This window comes from Phaenicophaeus curvirostris, chromosome 1, assembly GCF_032191515.1.
Source record: "Phaenicophaeus curvirostris isolate KB17595 chromosome 1, BPBGC_Pcur_1.0, whole genome shotgun sequence".
NCBI lineage: Eukaryota > Metazoa > Chordata > Aves > Cuculiformes > Cuculidae > Phaenicophaeus > Phaenicophaeus curvirostris.
Window position 1 is genome coordinate 33,153,269 of NC_091392.1, and position 23,293 is coordinate 33,176,561.

Here is a 23,293-nt window from a genome sequence, read left to right on the forward strand (position 1 = left end):
AGTATGACACACAGAATGGGTAGGTAGGAGAACAGTCCAGAATGGGAGGTGCTTGGGAAGCTAACATCAAAAAGATCTGAGACAACTTCATTCCCTCATTTCCCTTTCAGTCAGATTTTATCCTGATAAGATATTTAAGAACAGGATTAGGGAGACGAAGAATAGCCAACTGTTGAAATAACAAATGCAGAACTGGTTACCTGCCTGCCTAACCTAAGTCAATACCTACATTCATAGAGGGGAAAAAGAGAGTAAGAAAGCAAATTATATTCTATGAAGCACCTAGAAGCAGGAGTTGAAGTAGGAACAAACTTCAGTTTTGGCTGAAAACTCAGAATCACCCTCAAAGCCCCATACTGAAAAACACAGTAATAAAATTCCCTTCTTCGAACCTTACCTGTTCTTGAGAGAGAAACAGTTTTAAAGATAAATGAAGACATAAGAATTCTTGATTTTTTCTTGAAGAAAAGGAAGAGCATCTCTGTGCTCTTTTCTCACACTGACACTGCATGGATAAAACCTAGTGATACCAGCTCACTGGTTCACATTGAGATGAAATGGGTCATCTTTCATTGAAGTTCTGGGGCCAACTCTTGTTTTTCTTAAGAGGCAGAGAAACTACAGCCTTTTTTGCTAGCCCAATGCAGTGGGTATCTGCGATATTGTTTTCAGATTTACCTTCTAGGGGCTTCAGAATAAAATCACTAGATGAGAATTTATACTAGGTAATCGTACTTCTGGAAAACTACTTTCTACCATCTGTCTACATCTTCCTCAGAAATAATGGATGTCTATCAAGTGTGTCAAGAAATGTACAGAAAAAAAATCCCAACGAATCTTCAATAGTTATTTCATTGAAGTGTTCACAGTCTGGTACCTTATGGTATTTTACACCTCCTGGAGCAATGTTAAGTTTGTCATTCCATCACATTTGATCACTCTTCAAATCATCTGCATCAATCCCTAACTGTCAACACTGTGCTTCCACTGCTTCTCTTGTGCCAAATCTAGCAATTGCCCCAGAGCTAGCTGAGTGAGTTTAGCAATGAAGCAATACAATCAGATTCAACTCAAGAAAACGGAGAGGCAGAAAATCCCTGGCTACGGGTAGAAGCATGGTTACTGCTTTCTAGAACAGCTGCAGTTACACCAGGACATGGATTACATCAAACTGCACCTCGACTGAACCAAGTACTGCCTACATACAAGAAAAATATTTTGCAAACTAAACAATTATAGACTGGAACAACATCCCCAGGGATGTGGTGGAGTCCTCAGCACTGGTGGTTTTCAAGACATGACCGGAGAATGTGCTAGATAATCTTATCTTGGTTCTCTTTTCCACAAAAGGTTGGGATAGACAACTTTTTGAGGAACGTTGCAACCTAAGCTGTTCTATGATTCTATGAATACGCAAGGCTCTTTGTTACTTTCTGTACAGCACCCAACATGAAGGAATTTCATAAGGTGAGGTAGGAAGCTATCCACTGGAGTAATACTTGATGGGAGTCTGGAAAGCACAAATTAAAAGATCCAAACAAGCCCCAGGAAGTTCCTACTTATAATGACAGCAGCATGTTTTTGCTATTCGCTAGTTTCTTGACAGATTATCCACAAGAGAAGCTCAAGACAACACATGTGACTAGAGAAGTCTGACATGAATAGAGTAGACATAAGATATGCAAGAGGAAGAATCAGCTGTGCTCAAAATGCAGGGAACAGTGACAGTGTTTTTCAGCACTGATCAACAGAAGAAGAGGATAAGAGGACAAAAAAACCCAATCAAAACTGCACTAAAAGAATACATTCTTCACAGTGACCACTTCATGGCTTCTCTTAAGATCTAACCCTTTTCTACTACAGGACACAAGGACTCAATTGCAAGCACTGACAAACAGGTCTTTCCAGAAGAATTACAGCACTGCATTTCACAGATCAGTAAGTTTTAGCCCATGATAGCACTGCTGTTCATATAGCACATTATAAAGTCTCCCTTATATAATACTTACTAGAGGTCAGCCAACTTAAAATAAGGACTGAAGATGCCAAATGCCTCCTCTCCTACAGTATCTCACTTAAAAACAGTCATCACATCAAAAATACAGTCATCAAAAACAAAAAAGACAAAACACTGACATACACTTTTTATGTGACTTCAGAAAGACTACAACAGACATTTACCACTGCATCAGGCAACAATTTTTTAAGGGTTTTACTTATATATTTATATGGATTATATATAAAACAGAAGTGATGTCTTTAGATAGAAACTTACAATTCTTTCAGTTTCTTCATTTGTGAAAACACATTTCCTTGAACTGACATAATTGCATTGTTACTTAGATCTCTAGGACAAAAACAGAAAAATAAAATTGGAGGAGGAAAGAGTAATTTATTAAACTGAATGTATTTAAGTCTCGAGGAATAGTTTTCTACCTTAGTGATATAAAAATCATCCCCTAGCTCAAAAACTAAAGAGACAGGATTAAGAATTTTTATAGTATGCTTAATACATAACACTCCCTGCATTAAATCCAAAATTAATAATCAGCATATAGTATCAGCATAACTCCAAAATAAAAGAAACTTCAAGATCACAGAAGCAACCAGGGCAAGTGTACTTCATTCAAAGTCATATGAACGCTTGTTAGTCCTACTTTTATTTAAATTAGTATCAAAATTCACTTTTCCAACGTCAGTTTAAATGTGAGATGCTACCACTTACAGGTGTTCAAGTGCATCCAAACCAGAAAATGCTTTCTTTGTAATGGATCTAATCCTGTTCCCTTGGAGTATCCTGAAAAATATAAGTTTAAAAGAGATGCAATAAAATGGAAGCATAATTTGAGCTGAACAACTGCATTTTTGGCATTTATTTCTAAACTGTGACTAACATTCACCATCCAACCTGCCCCAATGCAGCAAAACGTCTCGCCTCTAAAAGATATCCACTTACTCCCCTTGAGCAAACATCTAGATTATACAATGATTTGAGAAGATGTTTAATGATTAGACTTCAGTGACAAGGATTATTCTAAATCTACACACATAAGCACCTCTTTATTTCATAGATGTGCATTTGAAAATTTCAGTGCAATGAAGCTACTTCCATTGGATGTTGCTTTATCAAAGACTATCCCTGGAACTATGCCTTTGTCATACGATACACTAATTACTTCCTATTATGTGAAACCTTCATTCTCTGAAAAATGTTTCCATAAATATTAGTAATATTTAAAATATTTAAGATCAAGGTTGACTTAAAAAAATCTGGAATTTCTTTTCTAGAAAAGGAACGTTTTATAGAGAACAAAATGATAAGGTAGAAAAAAAACCTCTCAACTATACAAAACACAACATCATTAAGTGTTTGGCTTGCCACTTGAAACACACATAATCTAAGCTATTTTTTTAAGGAATGCTGAAATAAAAATATTGCAGCAATACTCACAGTTTCCTAAGTTTATCAAGGCCAGAGAAGGCACCATTCATATCTTCAATAGTCCATGATATTTCATTGTTTTTCAGATCCCTGTTTAAGGGGGCAGGGAAAATCAAATCACAAGAGCTATTAAAAAGAACAAGGTATGTATTCCTTCAAGAGCATGTATTATTTAAAACAGTTTCTAAGTTAGCTTTTTGTTTCTTTAAGGTTTGTTTGTTTGGTGTTTAAGAGAAGCTTTTCCTGATTATCTATTTCATTTCAATAACTACTGTGAAACTTCTAAGACTACTAGTACTTTTTCCACTCATAATTAAAAAGAGCACAAACCCAACAATTTTAAGAATTGTTAGAAAACAAACCCACACTCCCCTAGGCGGGTACTGAGATACAGGACTATCATAAAAGAAGGAGCATCATGGGAAGGGAAGGGATCAATTGTTGCCTCTTTGAAACAAAATACACTCGTATCTTCGTAAACTTATAATATGAAATCACAGAGAACAGTGATTTATAATAAGTGAATCACTTTTACATCCTACAACGTCCATATTAGCTTAATTATCTGTAAAGCAAAAGGTATTGGGGATTTGTGAAGAAACTTGTGTGTCAGCAAAGAATCAACACAGTAGTGCTAAAGGAGGAAAAAAAAATATACGAGGAAAAGTCTAACACTTAATTCATAGGCACTCCACAAGTCTCTGACTTCCTCTCTTTATGATCTACATCTCTCAGTATACTTAAAATACATAGCATACACCCTCCTGAACTGCACCTTTCTTAGGTACTGCTAGATGCTCAAAGCAAGTACATGAGCAAAACTCTGAAAGAAAAACGTTAGCATACTTTTCAAAGCCTAGAGCAAAAGGCAACCATTCCATTCATCTGGCTAACACATGGGTTAATGGTACACAGCTGGAAAACTTTAATGAAGCAGAACACATTTAGATTAGTTTACTCCTTTCTTCCTCTTCCACTAAGAAATGCTAGTTCAAAAATGCCCAAATGCTTAAAGCAATAAGTCACAAAACAAGCATCAGTATCCATAGTAATGCAGTTCTGAGTTTTGCCTTCTTACTTCTACCATGAGAGAAAATGTTGATTCAGTTAAGACACAACTATGGTCCAGATCCCTAAAGCTGAGGGCAGCAGTGCTGCTTGCTGCCTTCAAATGAAGGCATGCCTTTCCCATACTAATGCTACTGAAAGTTCGTATCATAATTACCATCGTCCATTGTGCACAGTCTTAATGAAAGAGGAATTCATCCCTTTCCCAACTATTCTGAAAAAAACCCTACTTTAAGAATAACATATGCTGATCCAGGAAGGTTAACAAAAGGTTGTTGTATATTTCATTTAAAAAAAAGTTATAAACACTAGGAGTTTTTCTTAAGGTTTTTGACCTTAAAAAATGAATTTGTCAACTTACAAAGTCTGTAGACTGGAAAGTCCCCGGAAGGCACAATCGGCAATGTAATTCACTTTGTTGTTTCCAATGTACAGTCCAACCAGCACACTTAAACCAACGAAGCTCGAATCATCTAACCTTGCTAAGTGATTGAACGTCAAGTCTCTGCATATTCAAAGAGGAAATGTATTTTAATGTTTGTGCTGCAGTGCTTATTATTCAGTTCAACTCCGATGAATCTTCAGGGGGAGGGGGGAATTTTTTTCCCTTAAAACTGTCACTACTACACCATTTTTGACCACACACCTGTGTATTGCTTCTTATAATTCACAGATTACTGCAAAATTAATTTCTTTCTTTTGAAAATGACTGTTACAGTTTTAGTACAGCTGCTACAGTGAAACAAAGCAGTCACAGTTGGCTTTTACTTTTCTCAACAAAATCTAACTGTTTCACGTACAAAAAAAATTGTTGTCACCTTGGAAACTTTGTTATGAAAAATTCACAGGTCAGTGGTAAGAAGCTCATGCTTTGGCACGTACCTGGCCTTCAAAACTCGAATAGAATAAAAGCTACTCACAGTTCATTGAGTTTTTGGCAAAATTCCCAGGCATCAGGACTGATCCTGCTGATGGCATTTTGGCTGAGATGGAGTTGCTCCAGCGTCAGCAAGCCATAAAGCCAGCCTTTGGTTACCTCTGTTAAGTTGTTATGGTCCAGCTGCCTACAAGCACATATAAACAGACATAAGGTTCAGAAACTCATTGGCATGTGTCCTTTACCACAGGTCCACATCTGACTTCATGATACTGGCTAGATAGCTGCAGCCTCTTATTTACATTCAGCGTTGTACACATGCATTCAGAATGTGCTGTCCTACATATTCACTAATGACTGCTTACTGCTTTTCAAACCACACTACAACAATTTAATTCAAAAAAATCTTTACCAAGCAATTCTATTCATTCTAGTTAACGTGTTACCAGCAGAATCTACTAGCAGAAAGTTGATACTTACAATACTTCCATGTTGGTTAAGCCCCAGAAAGCACCATCCATGAGCCTAGTAACCCCGTTTCTCTGTAGTTTTAATGATTTCAAAGCTGGAAGTCCTTGGAAAGTAAGCCCATCTATTTTTTTAATTTTGTTGCGATTCAGTTCCCTGCATCAATAAAATTTACAGTTAGTTACAGCAGTTTATCTGCAGGCCAACAAACTTTCTTCCCTCTCTGGAAACAAACCTTACTTAAATACTTTTCTTGCAAATAAAAGAACAGAGACAAGATGTAATAAAAATCAAACATTTTACTGTAATGCATTATGTTTAACGATGCTAATATTGTTCTACCTCTCTGATACTGAGGACAAGTATATGATAGTTCCCCAATTTTCAGATTTGAAGAATCTTTGTAGATCTAGAATGCCATGGTCAGACTTGTTTGCAAATTCAAAAGTGAAATCAAATTCCTGCTATTTATCCAACAGTAGAGCTGTTAAGCTTAGCTTGTAATTGCAATCCATAATCAGTCAGAAATAAAAATTTAAATTTTTTAGTCGTGATAACCAAGCAAAATTAATTATACTGGATGATCCTTCTCTTTCTTAATCTGGAGTCAAAAGCATTCATTACACATTCCTCCCTCATTCTCCACAACTAGTCTGGCCTAAGTCCTTCCTTCCTTCTCAAGTGGTCTTGGTAATTCTGCCACTATGCACATCCCTTGTAGGTCAGAAGCTGGGATCCATGCGTATACTGGGACTTAAGGCATAACTAGCTGGAGGCCAAGGACTCAATACTTTCTATTTTCCTTTTCTCCATAAAACTTTCTTGGCTTTGGTCTTCTTTAACTCCAAACCCTGCACCAAATCCAAATAGCTTTCTGACTTTCTGAGCTACGTGAAAAGGGAAGTCTAGCCTTCTACAGGCACAAATCAAAATGAACCCTGAATTTTAAAGTAGCTCTAATTTCCTAAATCAACACTTACATTTTTCAGCAAGGATTGATATCTAGTATAAGGAGACAGGATTAGACAATACTAAGAAAAGGACCTCACACAAATAGAGAGCTCATCTGCCCCTTCAAGATGTTAGACCTATCAACCTGTATCCTACCAAACCAAGAAGAATCCTCTCTTCCAGAACTTACTTCCCCATGGGATGCAAACGCCAAAGTACTTCTGTCTCCATAATCATACCAATTATTTTTGAGTCTCAGACTTACAAAAACTAAGCTTTCCTCTGGTAGCCTGATATGAACTCTACCCAATAAAAATATATGCTACAGAAACCTCTTCCTGTGTTTAAATGTGCATGAGCAGTGAAGAACTTTCAGCTAGAACAGCCTTTAGTTTTTCCACACTCCTCCTCTGAACATTTGATAACACAAATTTTTTACCTTCATTGCAGATTAGCTACCTAACTGGTACCTAACCAGGGAGGTTACTCTCCCTCTGTACTTGGCACTGGTGAGATCGCTCCTTGAATCCTGTGTTCACTTCTAGGCCCCTCACCACAAGAAGGATGTTGAGGTTCTGGAGTGAATCCAGAGAAGAGCAACAAAGCTGGTGAGGGGGCTGGAGAACAGGCCTTATGAGGAACAGCTGAGAGAGCTGGGGTTGTTTAGCCTGGAGAAGAGGAGGCTGAGGGGAGACCTCATTGCTCTCTAGAACTACTTGAAAGGAGGTTGTAGAGAGGAGGGAGCTGACATCTTCTCCCAAGTGACAGGGGACAGGACAAGAAGGAATGGCCTCAAGCTCCGCCAGGGGAGATTTAGGCTGGACATTGGGAAAAAATTTTTCACAGAAAGGGTCATTGGGCACTGGCAGAGGCTGCCCAGGGAGGTGGTTGAGTCACCTTCCCTGGAGGTGTTTAAGGCACGGGTGGACGAGGTGCTAAGGGGCATGGTTTAGTGTTTGATAGGAATGGTTGGACTCAATGATCTGGTAGGTCTTTTCCAACCTGGTTATTCTATGATTCTATGATTCTAACTCGGTCAGTCAACCAATTACACTGAATGAGAAAAACTTTTTTAAGCAAGAATATCAACAACTTCCAAAATTTCAGTTGAATTTGAAGATCAAAAATTCTACTAGGATCACTATCCAATATGGAAAATAACCATTCAGGATTTGACAAGCTGCAGTTCTAGCCCATCTCTTCTCAATTTCCTGCACTCTAAGTTGTTTTGTTTTTTTAAAAAAATAAAATAAAAAGGAAAAAGTTATTTCTCTATCCTCTTCCATATTAAATAACTTTATTACTTCTTAGGTAAAACATTTACAGACAGCATTGTATGAATGAAGCTGATGGAGGTCTATTTACTCAGGCATATTGCTTATTGCCATACTTTCTAAAAGGAAATTATTTCCCTTCATTTCACTGCGAAAGCACAAAATACATAAGAGATTTCTGTTGTGATCTACGTAACTTTACTTCACTTAGTATTTTTCCAATGTTCTTACAGGAATACTGCTATTACCATCCCTCTAGGATTTTTTTTTTTTTTTTAATTTTAACAAGCAAATACAATTTCAAACAAAGACTATTCACATGTCATCAATACATAAGACTAGTTTTGTTCAGTACAAAGCTGCAGTTAGTAAGGGTTGTAGTAATAGGTTTTTTGCATCTGTCTCACTCTGCCTCTGGTTAAATTAAAGGCTAAAGTTCAAGCACCGCCAGTGCTTTGGAAAACCTGAAAACAATTAGTCAACTGAAGGTTGCACTTACAGGTGCTGCAGATGGGAGAGTTTAAACATCTTCTGAGGAACTGCCGAAATTTTGTTCCTGTTCAGTTTCAATACTTGAAGTGTGGTAGACAAATTGTCAAAGGTACCAGGCTCCATGGAGGTTATTCGGTTACTGTTAATGTACCTGTTGAAACAATGTCTAGAAGGTTAAATTTACAGTTATTTAATATATTCCTAATACCAAGTAGTGAGACACAAAGCTCTTGTGCTGCCTACTCCTTGATAAATGGAATTTAATTTATCATATTAATTAGAGTTCTTGACAGCTCAGTATATGGTCAAATGGTATTTCATCACCGATATTTTGCTCTACTCTGCAGGAGCAAATTACTGGCAGAACACAGCTTGCTGCAACCCCATTACTTTAATCTCTCTCAGTACAGCTCTGGTATTGCAGTATTATTGAATAAGGATAAAGGTAGATTCAAAAAAGATCCCCGAACTCCACATAACTCCAGACTAGCGCAATCATGGGAAACTTAAATTCATTTTGTAAATAATTATTTCTCTCAAGAGACACACCAATTTGTTTCATCTCAAAATAATGACCTTCACATTTTATGAATTCAAACATCTCATTGCAACAACTCATGTATTCAAATTAGCAGCTTATGTTAAATGCAACAGGTGAAAGTAGGAATAAATATTTAATGTGCGTCTAACTGACAGATTTACCACTTTAACAAATAGCTGCCAATCTAAGTTTTCCAAGCGGTTTTTTGAAAGTAACCTGAAAGCAAAAAAAGTAATATTAAGTTTTACTTACAGATTCTTGAGTGGCAACGATGGAAATGATGATATTTTTAGCTCTGATATGTTGTTGTTGCTCAAGTCCAAAGTTTCTAGACTCTGAAACGGCTTTAGATGTTCAGATGAGATGCTGGCAATCTTGTTACTGGTCCTGAAATTTAGGACAGTAGTCAAAAGACTGTCATTTCCAAAGTAAACACTTGTTAACTACACATGACTGACAAAAGTTAGTTCTTCAGTCCACCTCTTGAAAAGAATTTCTAGTTAAAGAAAACCAATATAGTATGTTCCCTAGACATAATGTTTATTTCTAGCCATCCTAAATTGGAATGTTTTAAACAAATGTGTTAATCAACACTTCTTAAAACATATTACCAGGAAACAAGATGGAAAAAAAAAGGCATTATAATCCCATTACCGCAATTCAGGGCTTTTAAAACAAGCTATAAAACTCATATGATCACCTATTTCTAAACAGTTTAAATATCTAGTATTTGCATTGAACACTGTCACAGTATTATAATGAAACCACGTAAGAGTTGTTCTCTATTTTAATCAATTTAACATCGTAGTAGCTAGACATTGTGTCTTGTTTTTCTGAAAATTCCTACAAAGTGAAAGTCAGACTGAATTTCCATAAAAACAGAGCTAGATTAGAGGAGACAAATGGTAGTGCACCCCCTCAGAAAGACATTCTAAACTTTGCAATTATACCTAGAATTTCAACTGTAGACTTTTCAGTTTGTAAAGAAGAAAATTTGTGCTTATTATAGCTCATTACAGAGCTTCTGGACTTCATGTCTGGTTAAACTTCAGCTAAGCATCACACCCAGCTCCACAACAAAAAACAGGCAACCATCTAAAGATTCGGGTATCCCACTCTACTATAAGCAACACCTCTTCTTTTACCTCCAATCAAACGTACTTTTTCCAGCAATCTTGTTTCACATTCATACCCAGCAACCTAATGTACAGAATCATACATGCACATCAGAAACATTAGCAGGGTTATTCCTTAGCTGTTAATGGTACAGTGGGGAAAACAGACCACAAGTAATGAAATGACTGTAACCTGAAATGATCCTTGCTATCTTGAGAAGTTCAAGTGAGTTCTTGCTGTGATACATTCTCTACCTAGTATGATGAATGATCAAAATGTAGGAGCTCTCCCCAGCTCCTAGAGATTGAAGGCAAGGCAACTGCAGTAAAACTATCAGTAAGAACGTTGATTCTGGAAGGTGTTTGCCTTTATTGGAAACACTTGCTCTGGATTTAAGATTAAACCACACATTTAGGACAGCATGGACAACCCTCACATATTCAAAGTGTGCGGAAGGACTACTGCTCAAGACAAAAAAAGCCCTTATTTAAAAACTGAATCAGAAGTTGGATTAATGGACCTTCTGACCACACATGGGAACGAGTATGTGACCTTGCAGCCCCTCCAACAGTGCGCCTGTATCATGCTTCATTCCTTAGGCTGTTTGGGAGACATAACACTGCATTTTTTTAACTCTTAGCTGTAAGTATTTATAATAAGTGAAAACAAATTACTTTAATAAAAAAAAAAAAACAACAACAAACATCACCACCATGTGTCAGTTCCATCAGCCAAACAACACTGTGAGTTAGATAACAGCTCATAATGCCTTTATGCATTAGTTTGTTTATAAGGTAATTACTAACAAGGTATTAAAACTGCCAATTACTTGAGTGATGAATAAAATTTTCCTTGCAGTAAGTGTGCTGCAGCAGAAGCCAGCAATTTCCTGAACTGCACACCTCCTAAATTGCAGCGTGAAAGTGTTCAGTTATAGGGATGCCTTACACAGTGCTGTCTTTGTGTCAGCACTGCTCCTTAAAACAGAAATTCCTCACAACTGGCAGGATAATAGCCCCTGTATTACAAAGTTTAGTTGGACCTAATGGAACCAAATACAGCGTTCAGGTTAGCACTTAAACTAACTGGCAAATTACCTGAGACAGACCAGGTTACAGCAAAAACAAACAAAAAACCCAGTTTGTTTGTTTTGGGGAATGTTTCCATTTTGGAGACTTAAGGTCATATTGTGGAGAGAACTTTTATCCACTGAAACAGAGCTATGCATCGAAATACAGGTCCATCTTACAACGAAAATCACACCAGCCCTCACTGCACCTTCCTGCTTATTCACATTTGTAAAAGCTACTCAAATTCAAAATATTTAAATGCTTCACTCCTTACTGTCCCATACTCCTAGTCAGTTTTGTCTTCCAAAAAAATGGAAGTTCCAAAATTTACACCTGGAAGATCATTCGTTTCTGAACATACCCAAGGAGTTTTGCTCTGAGGCACAATTTTAGCTAAAATGAGGAAATTCAATTCTAATTTGGTTTTTCTTCATAATCACCACTAAAGTAAATTAAATAAAACAAAACCAATGTATTGGTTTCATCTTAACTGCCAGATCACCTTCACAGTTAGCCAAGGACACGTTTGAAAATGCAAACCTATCAAAGTGTCAAGGCAAAACCAAAACATACCCGCTGTGTTGGCATGAAGACACAGAAGTTTGTTCACTGCGCAAAAAAGAAAAAACCCAAAACCACTTTCCAGCAAATGCTGTTATTGCTCTGCTCAGACAAAAGGAGTTGCATACACTGCGCTGGTTTCATTGCACAGACCCTCAAGGAGAGGTCAAAGCAACCAGAGATCCCCTACAAGAGAACCAGCACATCAAGTTCTCACAGAATGCAGCAGTCCGACCATAATTTCTTAATTTGCAAGAACAGCCACCCACTGCAGCTTCCTTACAACTTCTCCTGTTACAGCTAAAGAAGCAGGAGCACCGAAGAACACAGACAAAACCACCAAAAAAATACCTGCATGAATCTGAACACGCCTTTTGCAATTTGAGTGCCCACACCCTGACTTGCAGCAAAAAAAGCCCCCAAAAAACAAGATGCGTATGCAGACTAATTAAATTATTTTTACATAAGATTGTGTGAATACTAGCTTAAGACAGGGTATCAGATTTTCATTACAGGTATGAAAAAAAAAAATAGCTTTCCCTCTTGGCATTCATGACTAAACACACCAATAGGCCAAAACATCTACAACTGCCCTATCAATCATGACCTCAAGATTCATTCCACAGCTACAATATATCTTACATATTGACTTGTACTTCCTTTGCCTCTGGAGAAATATAAAGCAGGGCAGCAAATTCTGCATCCATTTCCTCAAGGATGTAGTTAATATCATTTAGACATGGTAGTTCTTATGTGCTGAAAGAAACCTCCAATTTTTAAAGATCTGAGATAGCATGGCTAAGTATCTCTTGATAAAGATTGTCAGTATTACCTACTCAAGAGAAATATCTCTGCAAGCTTCTTTACGCTGACCCTGTAACATGAAAGCCCCAACTTGGAAAAAGGTTAAGACCAAAAGTCTTCTTTTGTTTCAATTCACAACCTCAGCACAAAAAAATAGTCTTGCACTTCCTCCTCCAGCATAACTCCTTCTTCCAGGTGGACCTTGATCTGCTGTGCTTAGAGAACCTCTTGGCCCAGTCTTACACCATGACCCTGACAAGAAGCACATGTAGGAGTCTGGAGTAGAGCAACCCAATAAAAACCAAGTTGTCTAGAAAAAACAACTTTGGAGATCTCTGTGTAGCCTGTTTTCCAAAACTGTTAACTGCAAAATAACTGTTCTAACATCTGTGTGATTCTAGATTAAGAAAGTATCTCCTGTCCCTTAACTAAGCCCTGAGAGGCAGGATATACTGAATTTGCCTTGAAGAGGCAAATGAAATCGTAGTAGAGACTGCTAGAGACTAAGAGGACATGTAAACAGTAAAAAAAAAAAAAAAAGAAAGCTAAATCTAACATGCAGGGCAAGCAGTTCTTTGTCCTTTTGAAGGTCCTTATTTTTTATGCTTTTTGTGGTACACAGGCATGGAATAGAAAATGAAAACTCTGAACTCTGTGAGCTACTGACACCTTGTCCAAAACTTCAAACCAAAAGATTTATTCATTCCTAAATATAGGAAAAGCGGAAGAGAAAGATGTAGAATGAAACAGCTCTGCAATCAGAAATGTTTTCATCATTGAAAGGAAGACAGAGGCAAATCCAAAATTCCAAACACATGGTACTTTCATGGCAATTTTTTTCCTGATTCAAGTCACAGTATCAACACGTAACTAATTAAACGTTTCTTCCAAACTCTCTTCTTGATACCCCAGAATCTGTTTCCCATTACACTTTCTGGCCATTCCAAAACAATCACAAGTTACTTTAGTACACAACAGCCAAGTGAATGCGTAAGTTTATTACTTTATTTTAGTGAAGGTAAACACAAGAAACACAGGCATAGCTATTTCAGCACGAGCTGACAACGGGAATTAATAACCCATTGCAGACTTGGTGCATGCAGTGACTTTTAGTTAATGCTTAAGTCTTGGAAAACCATAAATATAACCTAGATTAAACCCACCACAATGCCCTCCAATATTATAAATTGTATTCCTAATCCAATGTATGGATTCATTAAGTATTTACTCTTTATTGTTACAGAACCAACCCTCATTTTTAGAGGGTGTAGACCAAAGTCTAACGCACTTCAGACTGCACACCCTTCTAGGTCTACTCATAATCTCAACTGTTAGTACAAGTTTAGGGATGTTCTCCTGCCCACTTCCATTTCACTCAAGATACTGAGTTGTTACATTTCACTGTTCCACTGAAATACCTACCCGTCCTCCAAGTTATAACCCCAATACTCAGCCCTGACCTCTTAATTTCATTCTGGGTCCTGTTGTTCTCTGTAATCTATGCCCTACATTCTGGTACCTCCTCCTTGGTAACATTTTCTAACATTCTTCCATTTTGTCACACGGGAACACTGTTCTCTGTTTTTCTGATTATTCTTTAAAATTCACATTTTTCTTTTACACTGTTGATCAGAAAATCTTGTCTTTTTTTACACTGCAAGTAGCTCATAAAATCTGCATTCTTTTCCATTCTCATTGCTAAAGCATTCATCTAGGCTCTCACTACTTTATATTTTTCCTACAAAAAACTCTGGGTTTCTACATACTTCTTCCCCTTCCCATCATTCAGCCTAAATTGCTGCCATAAAAATCCGTTTTCCATGTCTGTAAGTCTGACTAAGACAGGTTCCTTTTCAAATTTTTTCATTTACTTCCTCTCAGTGTCCACACCAAATGTCAAAGACTGCAAGAGCTAATTCCAGTAAGCTTCTTCACTCTAGCTTTTTGCTCACAACTTCAGCCCAAGTCACGCATGGTTTAACATCACACTCATTTTTTGGGACTTTCTCCAAGTTGCCTTATGCCTGAAGCCCAGTCTGACATTCCTCTATCCCTTCTTTCAATCTTTCTTCAAAACAAACTCTTCCAGCCAGCATCCAAATCTTAATCCTTCACATAATAAAGTGTAGCTGAAGAGATGACAAGGATGTAAAATATTTGACCAACATTTTCTTCCTATTGGGAGCCAGACTTCAGTTTAGTATTCTAGGTTTACAAATGCACAATAGCACTTTCTCTGGCAAATGTAGAAGGAAAAGGCATCCACTCCTACTGAATGTAGGCTTTCATTTTCTGGAGTTGCATCTAAACCTCTCTTGGGACTGTAGTTCTCTAAATGTGAACCGAGACAGCATTCTTCCTGATTTTACACACAACTTCCACTCTCAGCCTACTGTGAGACGACAAAGAAGCAAATTTCTCATACCTATCCCTATTCCAAACAACCTTGCAAACAAAGATTATTTAAAAAAAAAAAAAAAAAGGTTCTACCTTTGCAGAATGCCCTTTGCGTGTGTGAAGGAAACAAACAAAGTGCAAACTACCATTTGTATTTCCTCATTGCCAGCTGGGGCAAATGTATAACCTATTTCGCATATCTGCTTCAATTAATGGAATTTTACTTCTCAAGATGACTATCTGAAGTATGATCTGGGATGCCCATTATCACAAAACATATTTAGATACACTTTTCCACATCTTCAACAGAAATGGATACACAACACTAAACCAAAATCCGTTCTAAATAGTATAAGGGATTAATCACCAGTTTCCTTCACTAATCGCGTATGCACATGAAGTTTGATAGGCATTGAAGTTGTATGATTAATCAAAGCCAGGATGCGATACTACACAGTAAAATCTTGGAAAAGTGTATTTTTGGCAACAGAGACTCTTTCCCAATAATGAAAATCAGTAACCAGTATATGCTCGGTTATTCCTCCTCAAAGTGAAGAAGGTGAGATTATTATCTTCTTCCTGGTAAGGAGAATGGAAACAAGCATTAACATGTCTAAGATACAGATGAATTTACAAATCTTTAATCATAAACTCAGCACCTTGTTTAGCAAAGATCTATGAGAAGCCACTTCAACTTAAGAGTTAGTTTACTTAGTTTTAAGAACTATAAAGAAAAATCCTTATCCAGACTATCTATGTAAGTTAGGTACCATGAACAATTCCATTCACTTCAAAAACCCTATAAGACACTGCAGCATCATAAGCTCCACCTACTAGAAGTTTGTATCACATCAGACTTTGCACTTTCAGTACAGCAATTAACTTTTAACTTTTCTGTCTGCTTCTGAGAAGTGCTCATTGAATACCAAAGGCCCCTGATGAATAATGGAAGTAATCAGAGTAATTTTAGAGCGGCTGATCAGAAAGCTACATTTAAAGCTGGAACAATTTTGCTTACCGTGAGAACTTGCAACCCCTGCAGTCAGTTAAGACTGGCTACTTTCCCACCTCTTGGCCAGGTGAAAAAAAAAACACACCAGGACACTTTTTGTTAATATTTGTTGTTCATATTTTTTGTTCATTTACCTTTTTAAACATGCAGGACACAAGCTGCATGTCTTCAAACCTAATGCATTTAAACTCAGCATATACCAACAGAAAGACGTTGCAAACCAAAGGCAGTAGAAAGCCTTCAGAAAAGCAACTTGTGGATTCAGTCCAGCACCTAACAAACAAGTGGGCACATATTGATAAACATCCTCAATACTGGCAACACTTTCCATCATCTCAACTCAAAACTGAAGGGATGTGCAATTCCCTGATTCAACTGTGTTAAAAAACTTCCTGAGCAGATGGGGCTGGAGTATTCCCTCAGGGTAGCAAAGGAAAACCTGTGTCACGCTGTGTGTCTCTTATGAAAAAATTTTGCATTCCGAAAGTGGGAACCCAATACCACATATTAATGCAAAACTTGAAAAACATTACTGAATTGTGAATCACCCATGCACCTTTTATTTTTGTATCATGAACTCTGTGTTTTACACTCTGGCTTTACTAAGACTGAATATTTGTTTGTGTTCGAGACTAACATGATCCGTCTTTACAAAAACCTACAAGGGCATTTCCATCTAAATCACCTGTCATAAGTACTAGTATTTTTTTAAAAAAATAAATTCCACTCAATAAAATGTAAAATCACAAATTTATTTAAAACACTCCATCATTTAAAGCTTGTCTAGTATCAGAATTTCACTATACGCGCTAGAGACTCTGGCATGTATAGCTTTTCTAGTCCCTATAGACAGCAAGGTGGTTATTGTATAATATGTCCTGAATGTGGGTAATAAGAAACAGGGTTTTTAAATATTAATTCTAGTTCTACATATACATTTTGTTAAGAACAACAATATTTAGTTGGAGAGGGAGGATATTTTAATATTCAAAGTTGTTCTGTCTCTCTGAAGTCACTGCTACCTTCCATTTTCCACAGTACTAAAGGACACTATGCACTGGTGAGACTGGATAGTGTCTACAGTTTTTAATTTTTAAAAATTCTGCAAGTAAATTAGTATAGGTTTCTTATTTAAACTATATCCTTAAACAAAATCTTAAATAACGCAGCATTTCCATATCAGTGTCTTTCTCCCATAATAAGTATTTTTAGTGTGATTAGTGCTTTATATTTTCTGAAGAGTTTTTGTCATAGTTTAGCCCCAGCCCAGCCAATTTCAGCAGCTAAAACCGAGCTACTGGGCTCCCAGTATGTCATCAAGCACTTGGTGTGACCTGGCCTCCTGGCTATAGCTGCTGTGCTAACTGAAGAAGAGCTGGCAAGCTCTGGTAAACAAGGGATCACAAAGAAACCCTCCTAGCTTTAGACTGGAACAGTTTTAGATCTACAGTTGGTAACTCATACTTAAAATGTCAAGCTTGCAAGAATTTTGGGTAGGGGAGATTAATCCTTCTCTTTGCTCTGTCTGGAACACATTATATCTGTTAATGTCACACAAGTGATCGCACCTTCACAGCCTAAGGCCTCTTGACCAGATTTAGCCCAAAGTCCCACCCATTAAGTTCACAGCAGTTTCCAGATTCCCAGGAGACTCAGAAGCTCTCCTATGCCATGTGAGAAGATACATACTCATTACATGATTAAAATCATAGATGCATCTCCAGCCATGAAATGAGATTGTTCCTGCTTGTATTTGCATACTCCTTCACACAGACATAAAGACTTTCAAGGGGTATAGGGGGCGAGTGCCTGTCTCATAATTTTCCCCCCACAGCGTTTAACTCTCAACTGACATCCGTAAAACCAAAATATTGGCATTGTTGTTCCATGTTACAGACAGACCATGACCGTGAGACTGGGAACATCTACTGCTCTGGGTATGTTTACCCTGCATTATTTAACAGTATGCAAACAACTAAGCTAGATAAATATCAATTAGATAGCTAGAAATGAGGTAGCTCCAGAAATGGAAACTCCACTAACATGATAATCCATCCAAGTTTGTTTATACTGCTTGAAGAATTCAGACATGCAGTGCTGTACAGAGCTACCAGCTCTGTTATTCACTGTATATGTACCAACAGTGTAATTTCCTTTGCAGAGAAAGAAAATTCTGGCAGAACAGGTAGAATTCTAAGGTTCTACAGCTGAGTGACAAGTACTAAGAGGGGAAAAAAAAAAAAAAGTCTTGCAAAAAGTGTTGGGAGACAACAATGAAGATTTTGGCAAGAAAGGAAGACACCATTTGTGCAGTATTACTTTAAGACTCCTTGGAAAACACAACTGGCTTTTCAACTGACAGTAATGAACCAAAACTTAAGTATCTCTTAAGAAATCAAATCAAACTTCAGAAGACTAGCACCCTCTTCTGCTGTTATTTGAAATTCAGAACAAAGACTCAACAAGGAAACAGTGGTTTATTTGGAAAGGCTCTACAAACTCCTTTCACATAAAAGTTTTAAATCCTGAAGAAAGTAATCAGATGTTTTAAGTACAGCTTTTCTTTGAAGAGTGGTTCTAAAATTGAGAATAACTGTGCCATATGTGATCTCCTTACATGATTTAGGTATCATATTAACTCGGCTTAATTCAATCCCTCCAAGTGACATCAAACAGGGGAAAAAAGTGAAATTTTTTTCACTTCTAAAAAAGTATCATTAGAGTATTTGTCTACCTACAATATCATTCTATTACACTTATTTTATGCTAGACAACTGCTGTACGTTTATTCCTTTTTATTTATATTCTTCTGTGTAAAATGAGATTCAATATCTTTACATAAATACCTTCCAATTTGTGAGATACTTTAAAGATAAGCCTTTGTAAAACAGACTAGATGTTCGTTTTTGGTTTTTTTTTCTGAATAATGCAATACCACTCTCTACGTTCTGTGTACATCCATATTGATACGGAAGAAAATTGTCTTAACTATTACACATTGACATTCGTAAGATAACATAAAACCTTTAAATTACTTAATGAACTATTTCTACCATACTAATCTCAAGAAATCTCCGCTGTGGTCATAGAGTAGGTATTAAATCTCAGGTGGAGCACACTTACAGTCAGTAAACTCCCAACACCACACAGAAGTAATGGAAATTAGAACAAGAACACGCCAGCACCCGACCAGACCAACTTTAAATTCATTGATACTATGAAAACAGCTTCTAGATATATTTTTTTCCCTTTTAAGCATCAGTATATATAGTGCAGAGCACCAATTCAACAAAGGTTTTTCCATGTTTGACCACCTGAGTAAACGAACCAAGCTAGTGACCTAAGGATACGGAACAACCAATCCAGCAGTGACCGCTTTCCATGTATTCTCTCAAAGGAATGCAAAAATCTTTACACAGCTGCAGAAGGGTAATTTTAGGTTTTTCTAAACTTGTTACGTTTCCGTGAGAAGGACTAGAGGAGATATAAGACAAATTCTCAAATTTATATTAATCAAAAGTAAGGTCAGTACTTCCAACCCTGTGTTAAAAAGAACCTTTGCACATTCTTTAGATCAATTAAATGCTTAAACTACAGAAAGCTGTACCAGTGTAGAAATAACATCAACACTAATGCAAAATAGAAAATTTGCTTAAATTTAACAATTATTCACCATACAACATCTGCTTTTTCTTTCATTCTTTTCTGATTCTGACCTGTAAGAAACCACATCAGTATCAAATGTCACTTAGTTCTTATTCAAACAGAGCAGTCCAGACACAGCGGCTGCACCAGCTGACTTAGCTGACCTGGGCCTAGAGTAAAAACAAACCTCTATAAATCACCAGATGTAAGCAATTGAATAGTGATCAATTTAATTAACTGAACAGCTTTCCAAAGTTTACTGTATTGTTTTAACCCTTCAGGCTTCTTCAAGAAAGGTAACTTGCAGTTCATATTCAAGGGCAGGAATTGGCCAGAGGGCTATGTGCTACCCGCTTTAGACACTTTATAGATTCCCATTGATAAAACTAAATCCCACAAATAAAAAATGTGTCTTTTCTTCTTTTCCAATTAATAGTATGATAGTAATTATTTTAGTTAGTAGCTCCTTGAGTATTTTCAAGAAACTACATCACAGGAAAAAAAATCAAATCAATTTGAAGTGAAACCCTCAGGAATAAAATTGCCTTTAAAATCAACTGTTTTGGTTATAGGCCCTATTTGCCCTTTACAACTTTGTACCCATATAACAGATGCCACATCAAGTAAACTACTTATTTCTTTCAAACAAAACAGCAAACGCAGACATAATTGTGTGTCACAATTATATATATTAACTGCAATCATAAAAAAAAATTGTGCCACACATTAAAATATTCCAAGGATCTATGATCTAACTTAAATACTTGTCCTGAAACTGTGTCTTGAATGGACTTCCCCATGTTGCCCACTGAAAATCATGGCAGAATTCCATTAATTAACACAAGTGTGACTTCAGCCAAGATGCGTAACGATAGAGTATAACTCTTGCTTTAAAGTATGCACCGTACAAGTTTGTATAACGTTAACTAATGTTTGTGCAGTGCCTAGCACAACTGGGCTGAGGCTCCTGGGCACTACCACAACATAAATTAATCTTAATGCAGTCTTTGTATCCAAGGGAAGCATAAAAACTACATGGATTAAGCTCAATTATAGACATTTTAAACAACCTACTAAATAATATGACATAATCAACTTCCTAACCACAAGCTGCTCTATTTCCAATTATTTCACTTTAATCTCTGTAATGCACGTTTTTCCATGCACCCTGTTGAGTTAGTTCCACTAACTAAGGAAAAGAGTAAGATCTACTTACAAAGACAGAAGAGTTAGATTTGCAGAGACTGGCCCCAGATCTGGAATGATCTCCAGCTCGTTGTTGTTCAATTTCCTATTAACGTTAGAAAACCAAAAGTCAACTTTGATGTTAATCAGAAGTACATACACTGGATTTGCCAAGTTGTTCAACAGGGTCACCCCAAAACTAAAAAAATAATTCCAGCCTCACTTAATGTGAAATATTAGAACAGCAAACATCTTTGTTGTTCAACAAATTACCCCTAGAGAAACAACTATACATTTAGCACACGCAAACATCGGCTGGTGGGGTTTAGTTAGGTTTTTTTAGGGTGGAATTTTTTTTTTTTTTTAAATTAAGACAAATTAACTTACACTTCCCGAAGATTATGAAGGTGATCCAAGAGACTGGCCTTGATTGAAGACAATTTGTTGTGACTTAAGTCCCTATAAAGTTACAAAAAATAAACAGCCTGTCAGCTTTGCCATGAAATACAGGGTAAAGCAATAGAATTTCAGTCCAAACCATGCTATCGTTTGTTTCCAACTACATAAAAAGGGGTTTTCTTTAATATTGGTAAACTTAGAATAGAAAATAATTTGAGTATTCAGGGTATAAGTAAGTGTAAGTACCTTGATCACTGCCAGAAATGTCAAAGAATTTTCTATACCTCTGAACAATTTACAACTGTTCATTGGGAAGCAACCTCTGCTTTAGCCCATGAAAGAAAATTCATAAGCCAAGACCCACAGCATTCTCATTCCTTCACTCAATTGTAGCTTTTGTATCATTCATTGCTTCTCTAAAGCAATACACAGATCTCAAGTACACAATAAGGGCTGCCCATAAATCTGAATTGTATTTTCATGATTTCACTCTAAATCACAACTCCACTCCTTCACAATGAAAATTCGTGGGGATCTTAAACAAGTGATATCAGAAGAAAACAGACATATGAAGGCCTAATTCTATTCTGAGTTTTAAGACATCTACATACATCAATATTGCATTTAATCACACTTGAAGGAGCAGCTAGAGCACTTGGTATGTGCTACTCTGTACCAAAGATTGCAAATATATATTGATGCAGTTTATAAGAAACCTTGCTAATGTCTTTGCAGCGCTGGCTACAAAACAAGCCAGGGTACTAAGAATGCAACACCTTTTCTTGACCAGTGTTGAGAAATTATTTTCCCTAGAGAGAGCAGGCCTTTACCATATGTCCTCCTCTTCAAGACTTAACACCACTATAAAACACAGTCCTAAGAAACTTTTTCCAGACTCAGAAGTACTGGAAACACCACAGAAATTGAAGAGGGCCCACATAACAGAAAGCAGAGAAGCTAATTAAAGAAACTCAAACTTGCACATCTATAGGGATCTACATAAGTGGAACAGATTCACAACTGATTTTGAAATCCTAGCCGGCCTTGTTCAAGACCTCCCCTTCTTAGTCACTCATTCACAAGGTGCACCCTCCTGCTCCCAAACTACAGCCTGGTGCTACCTCACCGGCATCAATTCAGCCACCTGCAAAGTGCTTGCCAGACATTATTTGGTTTATCCAAGTCAGCAAACATAAACTGCAGTATTTTAAAGTTCTTAAACTCACTCCAGTGATACTTTGCAATGCAGACACAAAGAACGGCATCAGCACTCTTCAATAGTGAGCTGTTATAAGATCTGGCAAAGGCAAAGAAATTTCTCACCTGTCATGACACTTTTCCCTGTGCTAATTAAGCACTGAACAATCATCCAGCACGCCTGGGATTCTCATCAAGCCATGTGGGCATCAAGTGTATTTCAAATTGAACCTGAGGAAACTCTTGAGATAGTATAGTCACATATACTGAGCATGCCAAACACAGGCCTGACTCTCCATCTACAGTTCCAGAAGTGAAGAAACTCGATGATCCTTGCTGCACACAGATCAGAACTGGTTTTAATCAAGCCAAGGTCAGGGGCTGTGCTTGGTGTTCTCTGTGACTAAGCTGTGAACAACTGTGAATCCAGAGAACTCCGGTTTCTCTGCACCTACTGTTGCACATCCTCAGACACAAGTGTAATGCTGCAACCCAGCCAGGCACCCAGGCTCCTTCAACAGCAGATGGTGAAACTACATTTTAGGCTCCCCCAACTGTTTGCTGCTTTATGCAGTACTTGTTCAACATTGCCACGACAATTCCTCCATCCCTTTTGACCTCCCCCATAGTGGTTAAAAAAAAAACCAAAAACAACCAAAAAACCAAACATTAAAAATAATCTCAGGCGCATACAGACATTATGGAGGGTACCACAGCTAGGAGTTTATGAGTCATGCTCTGGACACCAACTGCATCAGGCCCAACAGGCTGCAGAGCAGTGGCACTGGCACCTG

The 23,293-nt window shown here is 37.3% G+C and overlaps 1 protein-coding gene across 1 annotated transcript in view; it reads right to left on the reverse strand.

Moving 5' to 3' along the window:
* Window positions 1-23,293, reverse strand: part of LRIG3 (leucine rich repeats and immunoglobulin like domains 3) — a 40,406-nt gene that overhangs the window by 11,506 nt on the left and 5,607 nt on the right. The window contains exons 2-11 of the mRNA XM_069852172.1: window positions 21,291-21,362; window positions 20,935-21,009; window positions 9,366-9,500; window positions 8,580-8,723; window positions 5,868-6,011; window positions 5,431-5,574; window positions 4,872-5,015; window positions 3,452-3,532; window positions 2,726-2,797; window positions 2,276-2,347 (exon numbers count right to left, since the gene is read on the reverse strand). Coding sequence (XP_069708273.1) covers window positions 2,276-2,347; window positions 2,726-2,797; window positions 3,452-3,532; window positions 4,872-5,015; window positions 5,431-5,574; window positions 5,868-6,011; window positions 8,580-8,723; window positions 9,366-9,500; window positions 20,935-21,009; window positions 21,291-21,362 — 1,083 coding nt within the window. The remainder of the gene's footprint in view (window positions 1-2,275; window positions 2,348-2,725; window positions 2,798-3,451; window positions 3,533-4,871; window positions 5,016-5,430; window positions 5,575-5,867; window positions 6,012-8,579; window positions 8,724-9,365; window positions 9,501-20,934; window positions 21,010-21,290; window positions 21,363-23,293) is intronic.